This window comes from Rattus norvegicus, chromosome X, assembly GCF_036323735.1.
Source record: "Rattus norvegicus strain BN/NHsdMcwi chromosome X, GRCr8, whole genome shotgun sequence".
Taxonomy (NCBI): Eukaryota; Metazoa; Chordata; class Mammalia; order Rodentia; family Muridae; genus Rattus; species Rattus norvegicus.
In genome coordinates this window covers 112,524,126-112,540,235 of record NC_086039.1, presented here as the reverse complement: position 1 = coordinate 112,540,235, position 16,110 = coordinate 112,524,126, and the positions used below count along the sequence as shown (strand labels likewise).

Here is a 16,110-nt window from a genome sequence, read left to right as displayed (position 1 = left end):
CAACTGTTCACATGCCACTGTTGCTCCCTTTCACATTCATGATCTCTTTTTCTTTATATATATCCTGCTGAGTTCTATTAGTATTGTGTATATATACATATATATATATATATAATTTTATGGTTGACATTTGACAATACTTTGGATATCAGATAACCAATAGAGGGCTCATCCTGGGGAAGACTAAGTCTCCATTTCTCAGAAGTCATTAGTTGCCTACATCTCTTTATCTAGGTGTGAGGCTCCATGAAAATTTCCCCCATCTGCATTGGCATGTCATTTAGTATTGTCCTTGTTCAGGTCACTGTTAAGCATCCATGTTGTTGAGCGTTCCCTGTCATATCTAGGAGACACGATCTTGTAGGAGACTTCCTGGTTCTCTGGGTCATACGTCTTTCAGTCACCTCTCTCAAAATATTCCCTGAGCCTTAGGTGGATTGTCTTGTAGATGTATCAATTGGAGCTTTGCACCCCACAGCAATTTAAGGGGAAGTGGTCTGCATGTTTATCCCTGTTAGCACCTCCTTACTGCTGGGATCAGAGGCCCATGCCAGCAGCCCAGCTTTTTACCTGTGCGTTGCAGATCCAAGCTCTGGTCCTCATGCTTGTGTGGTGAATACGTTACCTACTGCGCCATTCCTTATACCTTGTGTTCCTAACCTTTGCACTTCAGTTTGCATCTGTTCTCCTAGCTTGGCATCTTGGCTGTGACTCACTCTTCTATCTCTCAAGTTTCAAACTTCCTCGGGTTGAGAACGTTTTAACCTCATAGTTCCCCTTAAATTACTAAACATGTGACTTAAGATTCCAAAATCAAAGGTGAATAAGCATGTGGGGGCACATATTCAATGTTATATTACTGTCGTTCTTTCTTTGGCATACACTACAAATCTTTCCTGGGTGACTAAGACCAATGACACTTGTTACATTTATTTATACACTTGTTTTCTGAGTTCTGGACCCATTTTTCAACTGCTTATTTAATGCCTGCATTTTAGTGCTTTGAATGTTTTCAAACTAAACATGCCCCAAATTGAATTACTCTCCCCTTTGACCTGTATTTTCCACCTAAGTGCATAAGCCCATTAAACCCTTGTTCAAACCTTGTTCTTTCTTACTCCACTTATGCCATTCACCGCCAAATAATGGTGATCTTTTCTTTATCATAAGTCACAGTGATAGTGTCTCTATTGGCCCCTTTACATCTTCTGTTTCTCTTCTTCATTCCATTGTCAATGATACTGCCATGGTACTCTTCTCTAAACTGACAATAAAATAAAGTAAGAACATTTACACATACCAGTCTCTTTTCCAAGGTAGAGTGTGTAGTAAATAAATAAGTGAATGAATGATTTATTCAGATTGCAGATGTTTTGAATTTCTTTTTTTTTTCTTTTTCTTTTTTTTTCTTTTTCTTTTTTTCCAGAGCTGGGGACCGAACCCAGGGCCTTGCGCTCCCTAGGCAAGCGCTCTTCCGCTGAGCTAAATCCCCAACCCCTGATGTTTTGAATTTCTTATTTCTATTTTTTACGCATTGTAACACTTGATAGTTTTGCGACAACATATCTTATATCCTGGGATAGACTCAAACCTTCTATGCAGTTTAGGATGAGCTTGATCTGACCCTTATTTCTCCACCTCTGGAGTGTTGAGACCCCATGTGTGCTAGCGCTCAACCTATGCAGTGCTCATGACTGAAAGCAGGGCCTTCATGCTAGGCAAATGCGCTGCAGTGCCAGTCCAGAAAAAGTTTCATTGTGTAACTGAAGTCTTTGAACTGCGTAATGTTTTCTCCTCCATATTCTATATCATTTAGTGGATAAAATACCTGATAATGAAAATGAATTAGGGGGTTGGAGATTTCGCTCAGTGGTAGAGCGCTTGCCTAGGAAGCGCAAGGCCCTGGGTTCGCTCCCCAGCTCCGAAAAAAAAAGAACCAAAAAAAAAAAAAAAAAAGAAAGAAAGAAAAAAAGAAAATGAATTAGAGTGTTAGAAATCACTCAAGTTATATTTCAAAATATCTTCACCTGCATTTGTTCCTATTCTGCATGTCCAATCTTTGTCTTCCAGAACGATCCCCAAAGTGGGGATTGGGAAGATTTTCCTTCAAGTTTGCTGGTCAGATTTTGGAAGGGAAAATGGTGGCCTTACAGTTAATTCTGATGTCTATAATAATCACTTCTTCGGAGACTTTTTTTTTTCTCAGAATCATGTAAGCCTCTATCGAATCCATCCTTCTTTGTGGGTGGTGGGGGAAGCTTCTCTAGTCAGTGTTTCTTTCTTTTTTAATGTTGTAGCTTTTTATCATGGAACATAAATGTTTGCGCACTTGAAAGCGTCTACCATTTTACATAAGAACATGATTCATGTGGAAGAGGAGGTGTTCTCCTTTCTGGAATGAGGGAGGGAAGAGGAAACAGTGATATATATCAAGAACGGCCATTGACTAGGAACAGTCAACCAAACATCAGAAAACTGGTTACTCTGTATTGTCGTTTATATAATCCAAGCACATCTCTGCCCATTCCTTTCACCTACATAAATTACAAATGTGGGGTCTGCTTTTGTGCAAGCCTTTCCCCAGCCCCGTAAATAGTCACTGCAGCTATAACAAGAGATGGCAGGGGCCACAGATGTAGCTCAGTTGGTAGAGCAGTTGCCGCGCATGCAGGAAGCCTGAGATGGCTACCCAGCAAGGTATAACCCAGTTATATAGTGCTGTACTTTTTGCATTGGGTAGGTAGAGGCAAGAGCATAAGAAGTTCCAGGTTACCTTGTGCTACATCATGAATTTAAAGTCACACTGGGATACATAAGACTATGTTTAAAAATGACAGCAGAATTGTGATAATTTGTTTTCAGTTGTTGGGGATGGATAATTAATATCTCTAGAGTTGCTGTGTGACAGATGTGTTGATAGCTTTGAAACATGTACTCAGTACTCAGAAAGCCAAGCATGGGGAGGGTACTGAATACTAAAGGAGGAGCTCAACGACTTGCTGTGCAGTCTTGATTTTTGTTTCTGTAGAAGTATGAATAACTTACAAATTTCTCATGTCTCCTGTACTGTTGAATGAAAGCACAAAATGGAAGCTCCATTTAAAATGTGTCTTATCGGGTTGGATTGATGGCTCAGAAGTTAAGAACACCTTTCCTTATAGAGGCCCCAGGTTGGATTTTTTTTAAGGATGTATTTATTTATTTTATATGAGTACACTGTCACTGTCTTCAGACACACCAGAAGAGGGCATCGAATCCCATTACAGATGGTTGGGAGCCACCATGTGGTTGCTGGGATTTGAACTCAGGGCCTCTGGAAGAGCAGTCAGTGCTCTTAACCACTGAGCCATGTCTCCAGAGCCCCTCTCCACAGGGGAGATTCTTAGTACTCACGTAGTTTACAACCATTCCTAAATCCAGTTCCAGGGACAGGAAATCCTCTTCTGACCTCTGAGGGGACCAGGCATAAGCATGGTGCACATGCATAAATGCTGGCACACTACTTATACACATAAAATAAAATATGGAAGTCTATTTTTAAAAAAAATATCCTATTGTGGTGTGTGTGTGTGTGTGTGTGTGTGTGATCTCCCTTGTCCTTCACATTTACTCACATTTACATAGTCAAATGGTATTCTAGTTTTCATATCATGCTAAATAAACAAGTTTGCCCATCAGTTTGCAAGTGGCAAAAGAATGAAAACTGGGAAGTTAGGAAATACCAAATAATAATGAGGCCTCCAAAAGATAAATCCCACAAATATGTCACAGTTATTATAATTTATATTGCAATAAAGAAGCTAATGCGGTGCCATTTACATCTTCAGAGGACAGACATTTGTTACCAGCAAACAAAAGCGTCAGCGCTTATTATACAGGGATCAAAGCAACATGCTGAACATTAATATAAATCTGATTCTGTTTTAATACAATGTGAATCTAATTCAAGTAAAATCATGTTAAAACCAAAGAATTTCCAATTTTCCCACACAACTTTCATTTTTGCAAAAACAAAAAACCCCACAGTTACCCTGTACAAATGTGGTTGAATAAAATGTATTACTTAATATAACTTTTAAATGTATTAAATGGACCCCTTCTACCTATTTAATAAATATTGTGGGATCTGCACATTCAAAATTAGTTACTGAAGTCCAGAATTTTGAATTTGGCAAGGATGGAGAGGTGAGACTGGATAAACCCATCTTTACTTGCTTAACATTAGAATTTGTTGCTCAATATATAATCCATAACCCTTTGCAATATGCCTTGTTTCATATGATTAATGACCCTGAAATATATGCAATGTACATCATTAGTAGAACCCGTATTAATATTGTATTTTATTTGGAGAATTCAGGTGGTGTTTGTATCAGGCTAAATTGCTGGAAATTGTTGACATATGAGCATTTTTAATATACATATGGCCCAATAAAGTGTTTTTTTAAAAAATAGAGTACTGTACATGTAAATGACCTAACGGTTCATATCTCAGAAAGTATGCCATTTGAGGGAGAATAGAATGGGGCAGAGAATTGTCAAGTCTCTATTTTGCACAGAAAAATAAATTTGAATTGTGCCCACTGATTATTATAAGCTGACTTTTAAAGTGGTAATATGCTAATTAATACATTTGAGGATACATCATACTTGAATAGAAATAGAGATAGATGTTCTTTTCTTTGCTGTCATAAAAGCATTCCGTGTATTTTCCTAAAGATCAAATACCTTGTGAGTTACCACGATGACACATCTGCTTAAATGCATTTCCATTCATATCATATCACGTGAAACTGGGGTGAATTACATTACTATTTTGGTGTAATCTCTGCTGTGTGCTTGATTACTGCTAAGTTAAGATCTGGATCCCATAGGGGTTGTTGTGATGAAAGAGGGTGGTTGTTTGCTTGGTGAGCAACGTGATCATAAATTAGGAATCATCCCCTAGCGTAGTACTTCCAAAGCAATTTTAATATTCTGAAGTTTAGGCTGGGGTGGTGCGCTAATGCAGACTGCATCTTTATCGGGTTCTGCAAGACAGTGTGGAGCTTGCTGTGCACTGTTGTTGGATGTGTAACTAGATTTACTATTTTCCAGCCACTGACTTCTCTACTGTAAAGTGCATTTGAATACTGTGAGCACAAAAAGGAGAAACTGGAATGGGGGGAGGAGGTAACCCGTGCCCTTAAGTTCTTGGCTATATTGCCAGCCAATGCAAGGTTAAAAGTAAAACATTTTAAAAGTCCATGGAGTCTGAGTACCAGATATAGACACAACTTAACCAACCAATATGTATTCCTGTAAGAGTGACTTTGCATTTTGGAAAATATAAATCTCAAAGTCCTATCCAAGTCTTAGCCTACCTGCTAATTTCTTATGAATCATGCAGAATGCAGCTGCTCTCTCTGACGGTGCACAGTTGTAACAGGTGTGGCAGGCAGCCTAGCTGCTAAGTTTAGTTCTTCATGTGGGGATTTTACACTGTGCAGCCCCTTGGAGAGGCGAGCATTGGCAAATGACTGTGGATAAAAGTAGAATGCACTTGGGAATTTCACCACCATGCTAGATTTAGATCACAGTAAAGGGACCAACCTAAACTGGTTGCACACTAAAATGATACATGCCTGGCACAGGTGCCATGTTTCGCATCCATTCCATTTTTATATCAGCAGCTTGGTCCCTAAGGGAATTCCATGAAATTTGATGACCACGCTTTAATTACAAGGGACAGCTCATTCGTGTGTGTGTGTGTGTGTGTGTGTGTGTGTGTGTGTGCATGTGTGCGTGTGTGTGTGTGTGTGAGCATGTGTGTGTGTGTGTGTGTGTGTGTGTGTGAGCATGTGTGTGTGTGTGCAGGTAAAATCTAAGACAGGTATACCATGTCTTTGGTGGCAAAACTATAACCAATTTTGCAATTTCTAATTTGTAAACGTCACTCATCTCCTTTGGTTTTATTTTGGAAAGTCAAGTTTTTTTAATTAAATTATCCATTACTGGCACACTAGAGCTACTCACGAGAATGGAAATTTTCAAAATATATTTCTCTTATAGATAATAAGTGGAACACTTCAGTTTTTTTTTGTTTGGCAGGGATGGGGAAGGGAGGAACATTTTCTGGGAAAGACAGATGTAATATTTGAAGACATTGATCTTATAAAGAATCTGTTGCAGGGTAACTTTTAGTCCTATCTCCCTTCATCTCAGTTTGTCTTATGCTCATATCTAAAAACTGATGAGGAAATAGCTCTCTGAACAGTTTTCAGCAAGAAAAACGTGAGACCCAGAAAGCTGGCAGGCTTCGGTCAAAGTCACAGTCATCCAGTAACAGATCCCAAGACCACTTCATTTCTGCTTTGAAATACATTTGGGTCTTCTTTGCCAAGTCCGCCTTCAAATCAAGTTCATATTCATATGCAACTCAATCGTGGGAGGGCAATAAGGAAACTGCATGTGTAAAGTAGAAATCCTTATCATGAGAACAGTTTGACTTAATTTTTCCTTGATTTGGAGGCAGCTCCTTGTCTTAGAATGTAGTAATACATCTGCCGTCTTCTGAGTTTTTACACACTCAGTCACAGTAACAACACAGATACAATATACACATTTGTTCACTAGACATTGTCTGCAAATTTTCTCTTTAAATTGTAATAGGTTCTTTAAATATCCTCTTTTGTTTTGAAGAAACCCGATGCTCTTTTGAGGAAAGATGAACAATCCTTACCAGTCACCTGTGACGTGATTTAGCTCCATGTCAGGAGATGTCTGTGTTATGTGGGAAGCAATTCTTTAGGGCTAAGGTAATAGATTAAAGCCTGTCATTTTTCTGGGGGAGGGGTCCTCACACATTCAAAGGTAAAGTCTTGTTCACTCTTGCAGCTTTCAGGGAATCTCGTGTTTTAACGACTGCTGTTTATGAATTTCTGTGGTCTGAGGTTTGTTCAAGGCCCAGGCTCTTTTTGGTTACTATGGAAACCTGCCAGCCCAGCCAGCTGCAATTTCCCATATTCTGTTAAAAGAATGACTCTTAAGCCTCTTAGAGGTCTCATAAGCACAGTGAAGAGGCAGGATGACAGCATCAAACACAAGCAGCTTGTTGTTATGTGGGAAGTCTCATGTGAGAAAGGAAGCCTCCCTAGGTGTCAGCATGCCAGGGTCTGCTCATATTTGCCGAGTCTCACCATCATCCCGACTTTAAGGAGTGGGAATTCGGCTTTGCATCTCTACATCTGTGAACTGAGGAACACTTTCGGTGCTCTCAGTGATGGGTGAGATGACATGTTTGAGCCGAAGAAGCATGGTGAAGAGCAGGATGAGAAGAATGGCCAGGAGACTCAGGAATAATCCTACATACATGTACAGGTTGGAATACTTGTCTGCAGTGGTGTCAACCTCTGTTGCCAGAGTGGGAAAATGAGCCCGTCCCGTGAGATTTCCATGATACTTAAAATGTACCTCCGTCATCACTCAAGACTTGATATTTGCTTCTATTTGATTTCTATTGCCCTCGAGGCATTCCACAGTCCCTTAGCTTGTCTGGGAAAGTATTGTTCCAACAATCTGCTACAGGACAAAATCAGTAGTGTGTAAGCAAGAAGGACGTGGTCTTCTAAGTTGCCAATTGTTGTTCTTCCCCTCCCTTTAGCAAGCAGCCCTTTCCATAATTGCTTTATCAGAACTTCTTAGTAAGTTTAACTAAGTAAATAGATGAATATATAAATAAATAAATCTATATTCCCTTCTCACACTGGGGAAAATAAATATGGTAAAACTACTTTATAATACTGGTATGGAGATAAGAATCTTCATTTTGCTTTTTATTTTCTAAAAGGATAAAAGGCTCCTTTTTATCTAAAGCTCACCTAGATCTGCAGACTAATGGTGGAGGTTTAATTGGGTTCTTCTGGGAGACTGTTTGCTAAAGGTTTTGGATGTCTCTGGTGCATTTTAACTGAGTTTTCCCCTGTTATGCCTGAATTTGTCAGTCTTTCCTAAGGTCTGAGACTGTAACGTTCCTGCCACACTCCCAGCTTGAAGGATATAAGAATACAGGAAATGAGCCTTCTACAGCTTTGTGGCCATCCAGCAGGGAAGGTGTTGTCACACCCTCTGATACTTAGGAGGAGGAGGAGGAGGTCTCAGAGATGCTGACAACTGGCCAGGGCTCAGAGAATTCGACTGTTAGGAATCTTCAACAGATTAATTTTCCTGAAAATAAATAAAAGAGAGAAGGGTTCAATTATCTAAGGAATAAGTGGCAAACTATTTTGAGATAGATATGAACAAATGTATTGCAAATTAGTTTGTCGCCTGAAAACTAGCTTTAAAACAAACAAACATGACTTTATATAATTCTAAATGTCCTTTTCCAATGCAGGAGATGGCCATTAAGATGGGAAAGAATAGCACACACTAAACCAAAGCTAATTACTAGGCTACATTAATAAAGTGTTTTTCATGCTGACCAATCCTGAGATTTACCTAGAGTTCTTATTAATATACAGATCCTGATCCCCAGCTTAGATTTTTGGATACTAATCATCCAAGTACGACTTTAGAGATTCAGACTTTATTGGTCTGGGATGGGGCTCAAGCAGTGTTAACTTTTTAAAGCTCCCCAAGTAACTGTAAATTGCAACCAGGACTGAGAAGCACAGTAAAGCCTGCCATTGAAACAAAGACCTAAATTTCGAGGTTTGATTTTTCAGTCTCCAGGTCCCCGTGCCAGTTTTCACTTTAATGAATCACAGAATGTTCAGAAGTTCAGGCTTTCCTAATATTGTTGTTGGTCTTTCTCATTTGGGCTTGTGTACAAGGATATTCATTTGATTTGATTTTTGTAAACCAAAAGGACTTAGAGGGTGTGCCTATTCTCAGTAAAGAAGGACAGAACCTTGTCCTTATTGGTAAAAGCAGTCCTCTTTGAAAATAGGACGGTTCTGCTCGCCATTTCAAAGATTAAACCAGAATATGAGGGACTCAAATAAACAATGGAAACAACCATAATTTTGTCACACTTCTGTAGGCAACGGCAGCAGTTGCTGGCTGTGTAGCCTCGTTCTGTCTCTTTTTAATAGACCTAAAGAGTGTTAATAGAAGTAGGTCCAACAGTCACAGTCATGTTACTCACTATCACTACTGGGAGCACTTCAGTTTGACTTTACATTCCCTAGTCTTCATTGCTATATTTTGTGTGATTCACATGCATCTCAGTAACCCCACTTCAGTTCCCTACTTCTCACACAGAGCCAGCTTGGTCATTAGAAATGAGAGAGGAGGGGTCGACTTGTATTCTCCTGGATCTAATGGTCTAGAATACATACTTGCTATACTTAAAATTACATGTGATTCGATATGTGGTTGTCTGGCATCAATATCTACAAATACACATTCTGAGCATGCGACTCTCTGAACACTGATCTTTAAGAGTGAAGAAGGAATTGCTTTTCCTCTAGACAGTTGATCTGTTTCATTGATTGCTCGAAAGCCTTGGTTTTTCTATTAAATTTTTGTCATATAATATAATTTGATTATATTCCTTTCCCTCCTCTAATTCTTCCTACTCTTCACCTCCCTACCTACCCAACTTCATATTTTCCCTTCTTTCTTCCTCTCATTTTCTCTTAAAAATACAAAAAGATCAAAGTCCAAAATAAACAAAAAACTCAATAAGATAAAAACAACAAATCAAAAAAGTGCACACACACACACACACACACACACACACACACACACACACACACAGCATGGAGCTCATTTTGTTCTGGCAAACTACTCCTGGACATGGAGTCTCCCTACCCTAGATTGTTGTTCAGATACCCAATGACATTCCATTGGAGAAAACATGTTTTTTTCCCTTTCCCAGCACGTATCAATTGCTAATAGCTTCTTGGCTGGGGGTGGGATCCTGTGTTCATTTCCCTTTCTTAGTGCTGGCATTTTGTCTGATTTGATTATGGGCAGGTTTTGTGTGTGCTCTTGTTAACCCTATACCTGGGACTCTGACCTTATGTGATAAGAAGGCCTTTGCAGATGTAATCAAATTAAGATGAGGTCATTGTGTTGGCCACAGTCCAGTGACTGATAATCCTTATAAGACACACAGGGAGAAGACCAAAGCAGAGACTGCAGTGATGTATGTACAAACCAAAGAATGCCAAAGAGTGCCAGCAAATAGACACTAGAGGTTAGACAGAGCTAGGAAGGATTCTTCCTTACAGATTCCCAAGGATGTGCTTCCCAGCTGATGCCTGGCTTTACATTAGTGGCAGTCTAGGCAGCTTCCCAGATTAAGTGAATACATTTTATTTTTGAGACAGAGGCTCACTATGTAGCACTATGGCCTGGGGTTTTCTGTGAAAGCCAGACTATTCTCAAACTTGCAGAAATTCTCTTGATTCTTCCTTCCCAGTGCACGGATTTGAGGTTTGTGCCACATAGAGCATCCATTTCTGTTGCCTTAACCCACCTAGTTTATGCACCTGTGCTACGAAGCTTTCAGGAAAGGAACACACAGAATAAGCACCCTGCAGCTCTGGGCTTTTTGTGATAATATTTCTTAGTGGGAGTTGAGAGAAATCTCTTCACCAGAATAACGCATCCTGGGCATGCTAGTTAAAATGCAAATTCCTAGGTCATTTCCCTTGAGTCCTGGTCAGAATCCCCAGGGACAGGACCTTGAAATTTCTGTTTGTAGCAAGTTACCACTTAGTTTCTAAGCATATTCTTTAGGGAATGCTTTTTAGTCATAGGTGTACTTCAGGATTACTTATTAAGCTTCTAGAGTGCTCTCTCTCTCTCTCTCTCTCTCTCTCTCTCTCTCTCTCTCTGCATAGGTTTTGAATCATTCAGCTTATGTGGAAGATGAATATCTGTCCTGCTTAAAAACTTCACAGGTAATTTTATTATGCAGCCAAGACCTAGAAGCACCACTCTACAAGTAGAACGGAGAGCTCCAAGTTCAAGACTCTTGGCAGTCACAGGCAACTCACACAAGAAGCATCTTTTGATCAAAGCACTCATTTGGGTATTAAATGTGTTGTTTTTCTTAGATAGGATGTCAGTCCGAGTAGCTTTCATTCCCAACCAACATTCTCCCTGTGGTTCCTTTCATCAAGAGTGTTACACACTACACTAGAGCCAGTCTTGGCGGTATATGCCTCTGAGGTCAAGAGGTGGAGACAGGAGGACCAGGACTTCAAGGCCATCCTCAGCTGCATAGAATAATCAGGGCCAGCCTGGACTACATGAGAGCTGTCGTAACTCCTCTCAAAAGGGGGAGGGGGGGCAGCAGACAACAGACAACAGAAGAAGGAATGAGACTAATCTAGAAATAAGAACTTCATACATTTCCCAACTTTGAGTCTTATAAGTTACTTTTCCACACACCTTCCAGATGAGAAGCAGAAAGACAACGAAGCATTTGTTATGCATCAAAACCATCAAAGAAATGTCACTAGGATTAGAGTATCTTCCTAGTTGGCCTGGTAGCTAAAATACACAGGTTTTGGTAAATCATATGCCTTGATTTTTAGGTCACATTATCATCATTAGTAAATTCAAGTGTTTTGTTTACTAAGGGAATGCAGTGAACAACCATAGAGAAACCCCTGTGAACAGACACCAACTGCAAGACAATAGTCATTAATGTGTTTTCCTCATCTCAGGCCCCTAGTTACTTCTTTCAAGCAGTATCCAATATCCAATACCTTGAATTTTGTTCAGAAACCTATGCCTAAGCCATGTTAGGGTATATTTTTTGAAATCTGAAATAAACTATCAACAAAGGACTGTATAAAGAAACAGAAATTATTAAATACAATAGGGTGTTTTCACCTATGAAGAAGAACAAAGTTATGTTGGTTTTATGAAAATGGATCCCACTGGAAAATTCACATTAAACGAACTAAGTCAGTCTCAGAAGGACAAGTGATCATGTTTTCTCTTACCTACAGGTCCTAGATGTTTATATAGAAACAAAAATCACACACACAAAAATCATACACACACACGCATGCACACACACACACACACACACACACACACACACACACGCAAGCACACCCAACACACACAGGAGAGAAAGAGAGAGAGAGAGAGAGAGAGAGAGAGAGAGAGAGAGAGAGAGAGAGACATAAGTGTCTAGAGGAAAAGCAATGGAGGGTACAGGAGATAAATACTCAGTGTACAATATACACTTTTGTGAAGTGTGTTGATGTAACACAGTACCACACATAATAAATATGTACAATGAAAAAAATTGAAATGTTTTTGGCTCACATGCAATGTTCAACTTGTTATTTTTATCCTATGTTATATTAATGTGTGATTCAGTTCTGAGAGTCTCATAACAATAGAATGACAAAGGCTCCAAATTGCTTTGAGGCTTCTTGTTGTCGCTGGACTTCCCTTCATTCTCCATAGTTTGATATGTAAGATTATCGATGTCCAGGCTGCCCTAATTCCTTCTAATATCCTCCTTTCCAGTAATACTCACTCAACCCAGTTCTTTCCTTTCATGTTTTTGTTGGAAAAATTTCTTCTCCCTTTCTATATCTCTGCATAGGGAATCCTGTCCTTGAAGGTTCAGCTTATGAAACGGACCTAGCTTTCTCACCTCAATATTGATTCTCACTCATTCCTCTCCTAGAGAAATAACCTTGGCTGATATTGTCGATTATCTGTTTGGTATGTTTTATACACTCCTTGATGTTTTTATACAATATCTTCTTTCTTCTTAAACTCTACTTACATTATCTGAACAATAATAATTGAATAAATACCAAACATCCAAGCATGTTCAATATCCTATGTAAATTGGTTAATCTACATATAATTGATATACACGTTTCTGTGTACATTCATCCATCTGTAGATTACTTGCAATACTTAATACAATGCATATAGTAAATATATTATTATACCTATTTTTAGGGAATAATGAGGAGAAAAAAAGAATTGTACAATTCAGTAGGGACATGTTTTTAAAAAATATTTTGACTCTGTTGTTGGTTGATCCTGCCATTGGTTGGATTCACAAACTCAGTACCCCTAGGAAATGAGGGTTTACAGGACAACTGAGAGAAAAGCCTGAATTTCTTTTCCTGTCTCATCTCCTCTCAGGCTTCCCAATGGTTTATGTTATAGAGACTACATTTCAGAGTATAATATGGAATTATAGAAATAATCATTTAGATAATGAGGAAATGAAACTTCATTACACTTATACACTTTTCCGAAAACCTACAGGGATGCATTAAACTCCTTCTCTCTCTCCTTTCCTACCCCATCTGTCTTTTGGCTGCTGTGGGGATCTCATACATGCTCGTTAATTGTTCACCTCCATGTCATATCCTCCAGTATAATGTTTAGAAAGTATAATTGTAACTATATGACTTTTGTTAATGAATGAGAGGCCATTTCATGCCTCCTAGATCATTGAGGATGCATTTTCCTTAAGTTTGAACATTTATTAAATACTTATCAGAATTCTATGACGCTTGATGAAGGTTAGGTAACAAAGGTATCAGACAAGTGTCAGTTTATATGTTTGCTTTGATGGTTAGAAAATGAATGATATAATTTCTTAAAGCCTCTGTAGTTTGTATGATAATAAATGCCTGGGTTCAGATAGGTGTATTAGTATCATTTCTAAAATTAATAAAAGCCTTTGAATTTAATAAATGAAAAGTTAGGGGATCAGGGAATTGTCACTGTGTTCCTCTATCAGTGAGAATGTCACAGAAAAGCTCTCCAAATAGCTGTGCTGCGGGTCTTGGCTAATTAATTAATCAATATTAATGAATTGCACAGATAACAGAATTTTTACATAAAAAGTTCAGCACTATTTGAAAGAAAAAACAAACACTCCCACAATATTTCTTTTTCCTCCACAATATTTCTGTCCATTCTGGGGATGGGATTATTGTGGATAGATTTTTTTTATAGAATTATTTTCTTACCCTGTATTCTTTTCTGGAAATCATATGAATATGACTTCATTTCTAGTCTCAGTGAAAAGTGAAAAAAAGGTATTGCTGGGGAAATGTCAGAGTGAACAGGGGCATAAAAGTGAGAAACCAGGAAAAGACAGAGGAGAAGAAATTAGGAAAGGAAAGAAATGATATGGAGGGACAGTGTAGAGAAAGAATGCCAAGGTGGGTTTAGATAGTGATGGATTGGGGGGGGGTTGGAAGAGATGAGTTCTTTATATAAGAGAAGGAAGAGAAAATATTAGGAAAGAACAGAGGAAGAAAGGAAAAGAGATTGCTAGAGCTAACTGGCAATGTCAGTACTAACCTACCTGTTTTCCTTCATTTCCACTGTATATAAAGTACTCAAGCTCTCTTGTGAATGCAACTTTGCTTTTCCTTTTGCATATTTCATCATTAACCCGGTAAACAAAATTCTTGGTGATGAGAATCTTGTATTTTACTGTGAGATTTGGATTGCTACGTTTCCTATACCTAGCCTCATAGGAGTAAAATTATGCACATTCTTAGATCATGGCTTTTTCTCCTTATAATAAGGAGACAATGTGGCGATTTCTTTCTCCACTCACATCAAGAGGGATCACAAGTGTGAGACCTATTTCTAATGAAAGCAAAAATGTTCTATTCAGGGCTACAATATCAGACTGACATTTATTCAGCCAAACTTTATTGAATGCCAATCAAATTCCAGACATTAAGGTCAGCTCTGGGGATACAGAAATCAGGGTAAATTTATCCTTGTTTTGGTTATTAAGATAGCCCAATAGTTACTTTTTCTTGTTACTGATAAAGTCCTAAAAACAACCCCCGGGGCCATTATCATAGTTCCTTCCGTGCTACCTGCTATATAATTTCAGAGCTGAAATCTAGACACACAAACCTGGGGAGAAAACAAATCAATGGAACAATTTGGAAAAGCGAGTTCCAGCTGTTAATTGGTAGCACTTTCAAGAGTTAACACATTCTGTTTGCAAGTATCTGCCTAATGAGGGACAGGAAACTAAGGGAGGTTGGTACTGTTAGAGTTTCTTAGCAGCCTATGAAAAACCAATGTCAGCAGAGAATGCTCCTTCAATGCTTAGAGACAGAAAGTAATAAGCTTGCACAAGTGGCAGTTGCTGCTTTTTCTGCCGCAGACAGTGTCACACCTGCTGGTAAATAAAAATCATTCTCTCCTCCGCGTGAATAGCATCATTGTACTTCCACATTTTTCTTACCTTTCCTGAGTCACAGAACGAGTACGGTTGGCGATTTAAATATCCCCTTTGAAGCTTGCACCGGCAGACAACTTGTTCAGAGCATCTCTGGAGTATCTGGAAAACAGACAGAAACCTTCAAGCATCTCCTTACCTAAAGAAACAGGACTTTGTCCATGCGAAGTGCGCTTTCTTACTCATCTTCCTGAAGAGTCAGTCTTTTCAGAAAAGCAGGAAAGCACCTTCAGTTAGTTACTTCAGATCCCAGTTAGCACTTACGGCTCCAGAATGCAGTTTCTGATGCCTCTTCTAAGCTGCAAAGAGCACTGCGAGGTCTCTGGCTGTGTAGATGCCCTTTTGGAACATTTGAATGGAAGCAGCCTGAATTAGTTAAGTCCCTGGTTCCTCCTTTGCTGGCAACAGTTGAGCGAATGCAGGAAAGGTAGCGATTCCACTCAGCTCAGCTCTGCCTGAGCCAGAGTGAAGCCCCAGAGGGAGGGAGGAGATAAGAGAGCAAAGTTTGTACAAGCCTTCCACTTTAACCCCTTCAAGCCTCCTTCACCGAATCGGTAAGATTATCTACGGCTTGCTCTCTTTATAAAAGCTGCTTCATGTGGCATTTAAGAGGATCAGATATCTTCTTCAATTCAAGAGATTTTCCCCCCTCCTAGCTCTCACGGAAATATGGGCTTACAATGGAAACAAGCCAAGGTGTGGTGGTATTTAAATAATTCTGTCTTTGCCAACAGCGAATGCATGCGTATATTTCTGAGCTTGAGAAATATCTTTAAGGTGTCATGTTAATAAATGTAATTGAAATATAACATGGAAAGGAAACAGCAACCTGTTACCAGTTACATAGGAAATCTTAGAAGAAAGGGTAGAAGCTCTAATAGAAAGAAAGAACCTATCTATAGTGTAAATCT

The 16,110-nt window shown here is 39.1% G+C and overlaps 1 protein-coding gene across 2 annotated transcripts; it reads right to left on the bottom strand.

The window, feature by feature from the left end:
- Positions 1–3,761: 3,761 nt before the first annotated feature.
- On the bottom strand, positions 3,762–15,785 carry Sertm2 (serine rich and transmembrane domain containing 2). Of its 2 annotated transcripts, none has more exons than NM_001354555.1 (3): positions 15,464–15,785; positions 15,206–15,301; positions 3,762–8,205 (listed from the first exon to the last, which is right to left on the bottom strand). In NM_001354555.1, exon 3 carries the CDS (start codon positions 7,459–7,461, stop codon positions 7,192–7,194), a length of 270 nt encoding a protein of 89 aa, NP_001341484.1. In that variant the 5' UTR covers positions 7,462–8,205; positions 15,206–15,301; positions 15,464–15,785; the 3' UTR covers positions 3,762–7,191. The 2 variants fall into 2 exon arrangements, with proteins under 2 accessions (NP_001341484.1, NP_001341485.1); NM_001354556.1 differs by having other exon boundaries at positions 15,382–15,473.
- Between the last annotated feature and the right edge of the window lie 325 nt (positions 15,786–16,110).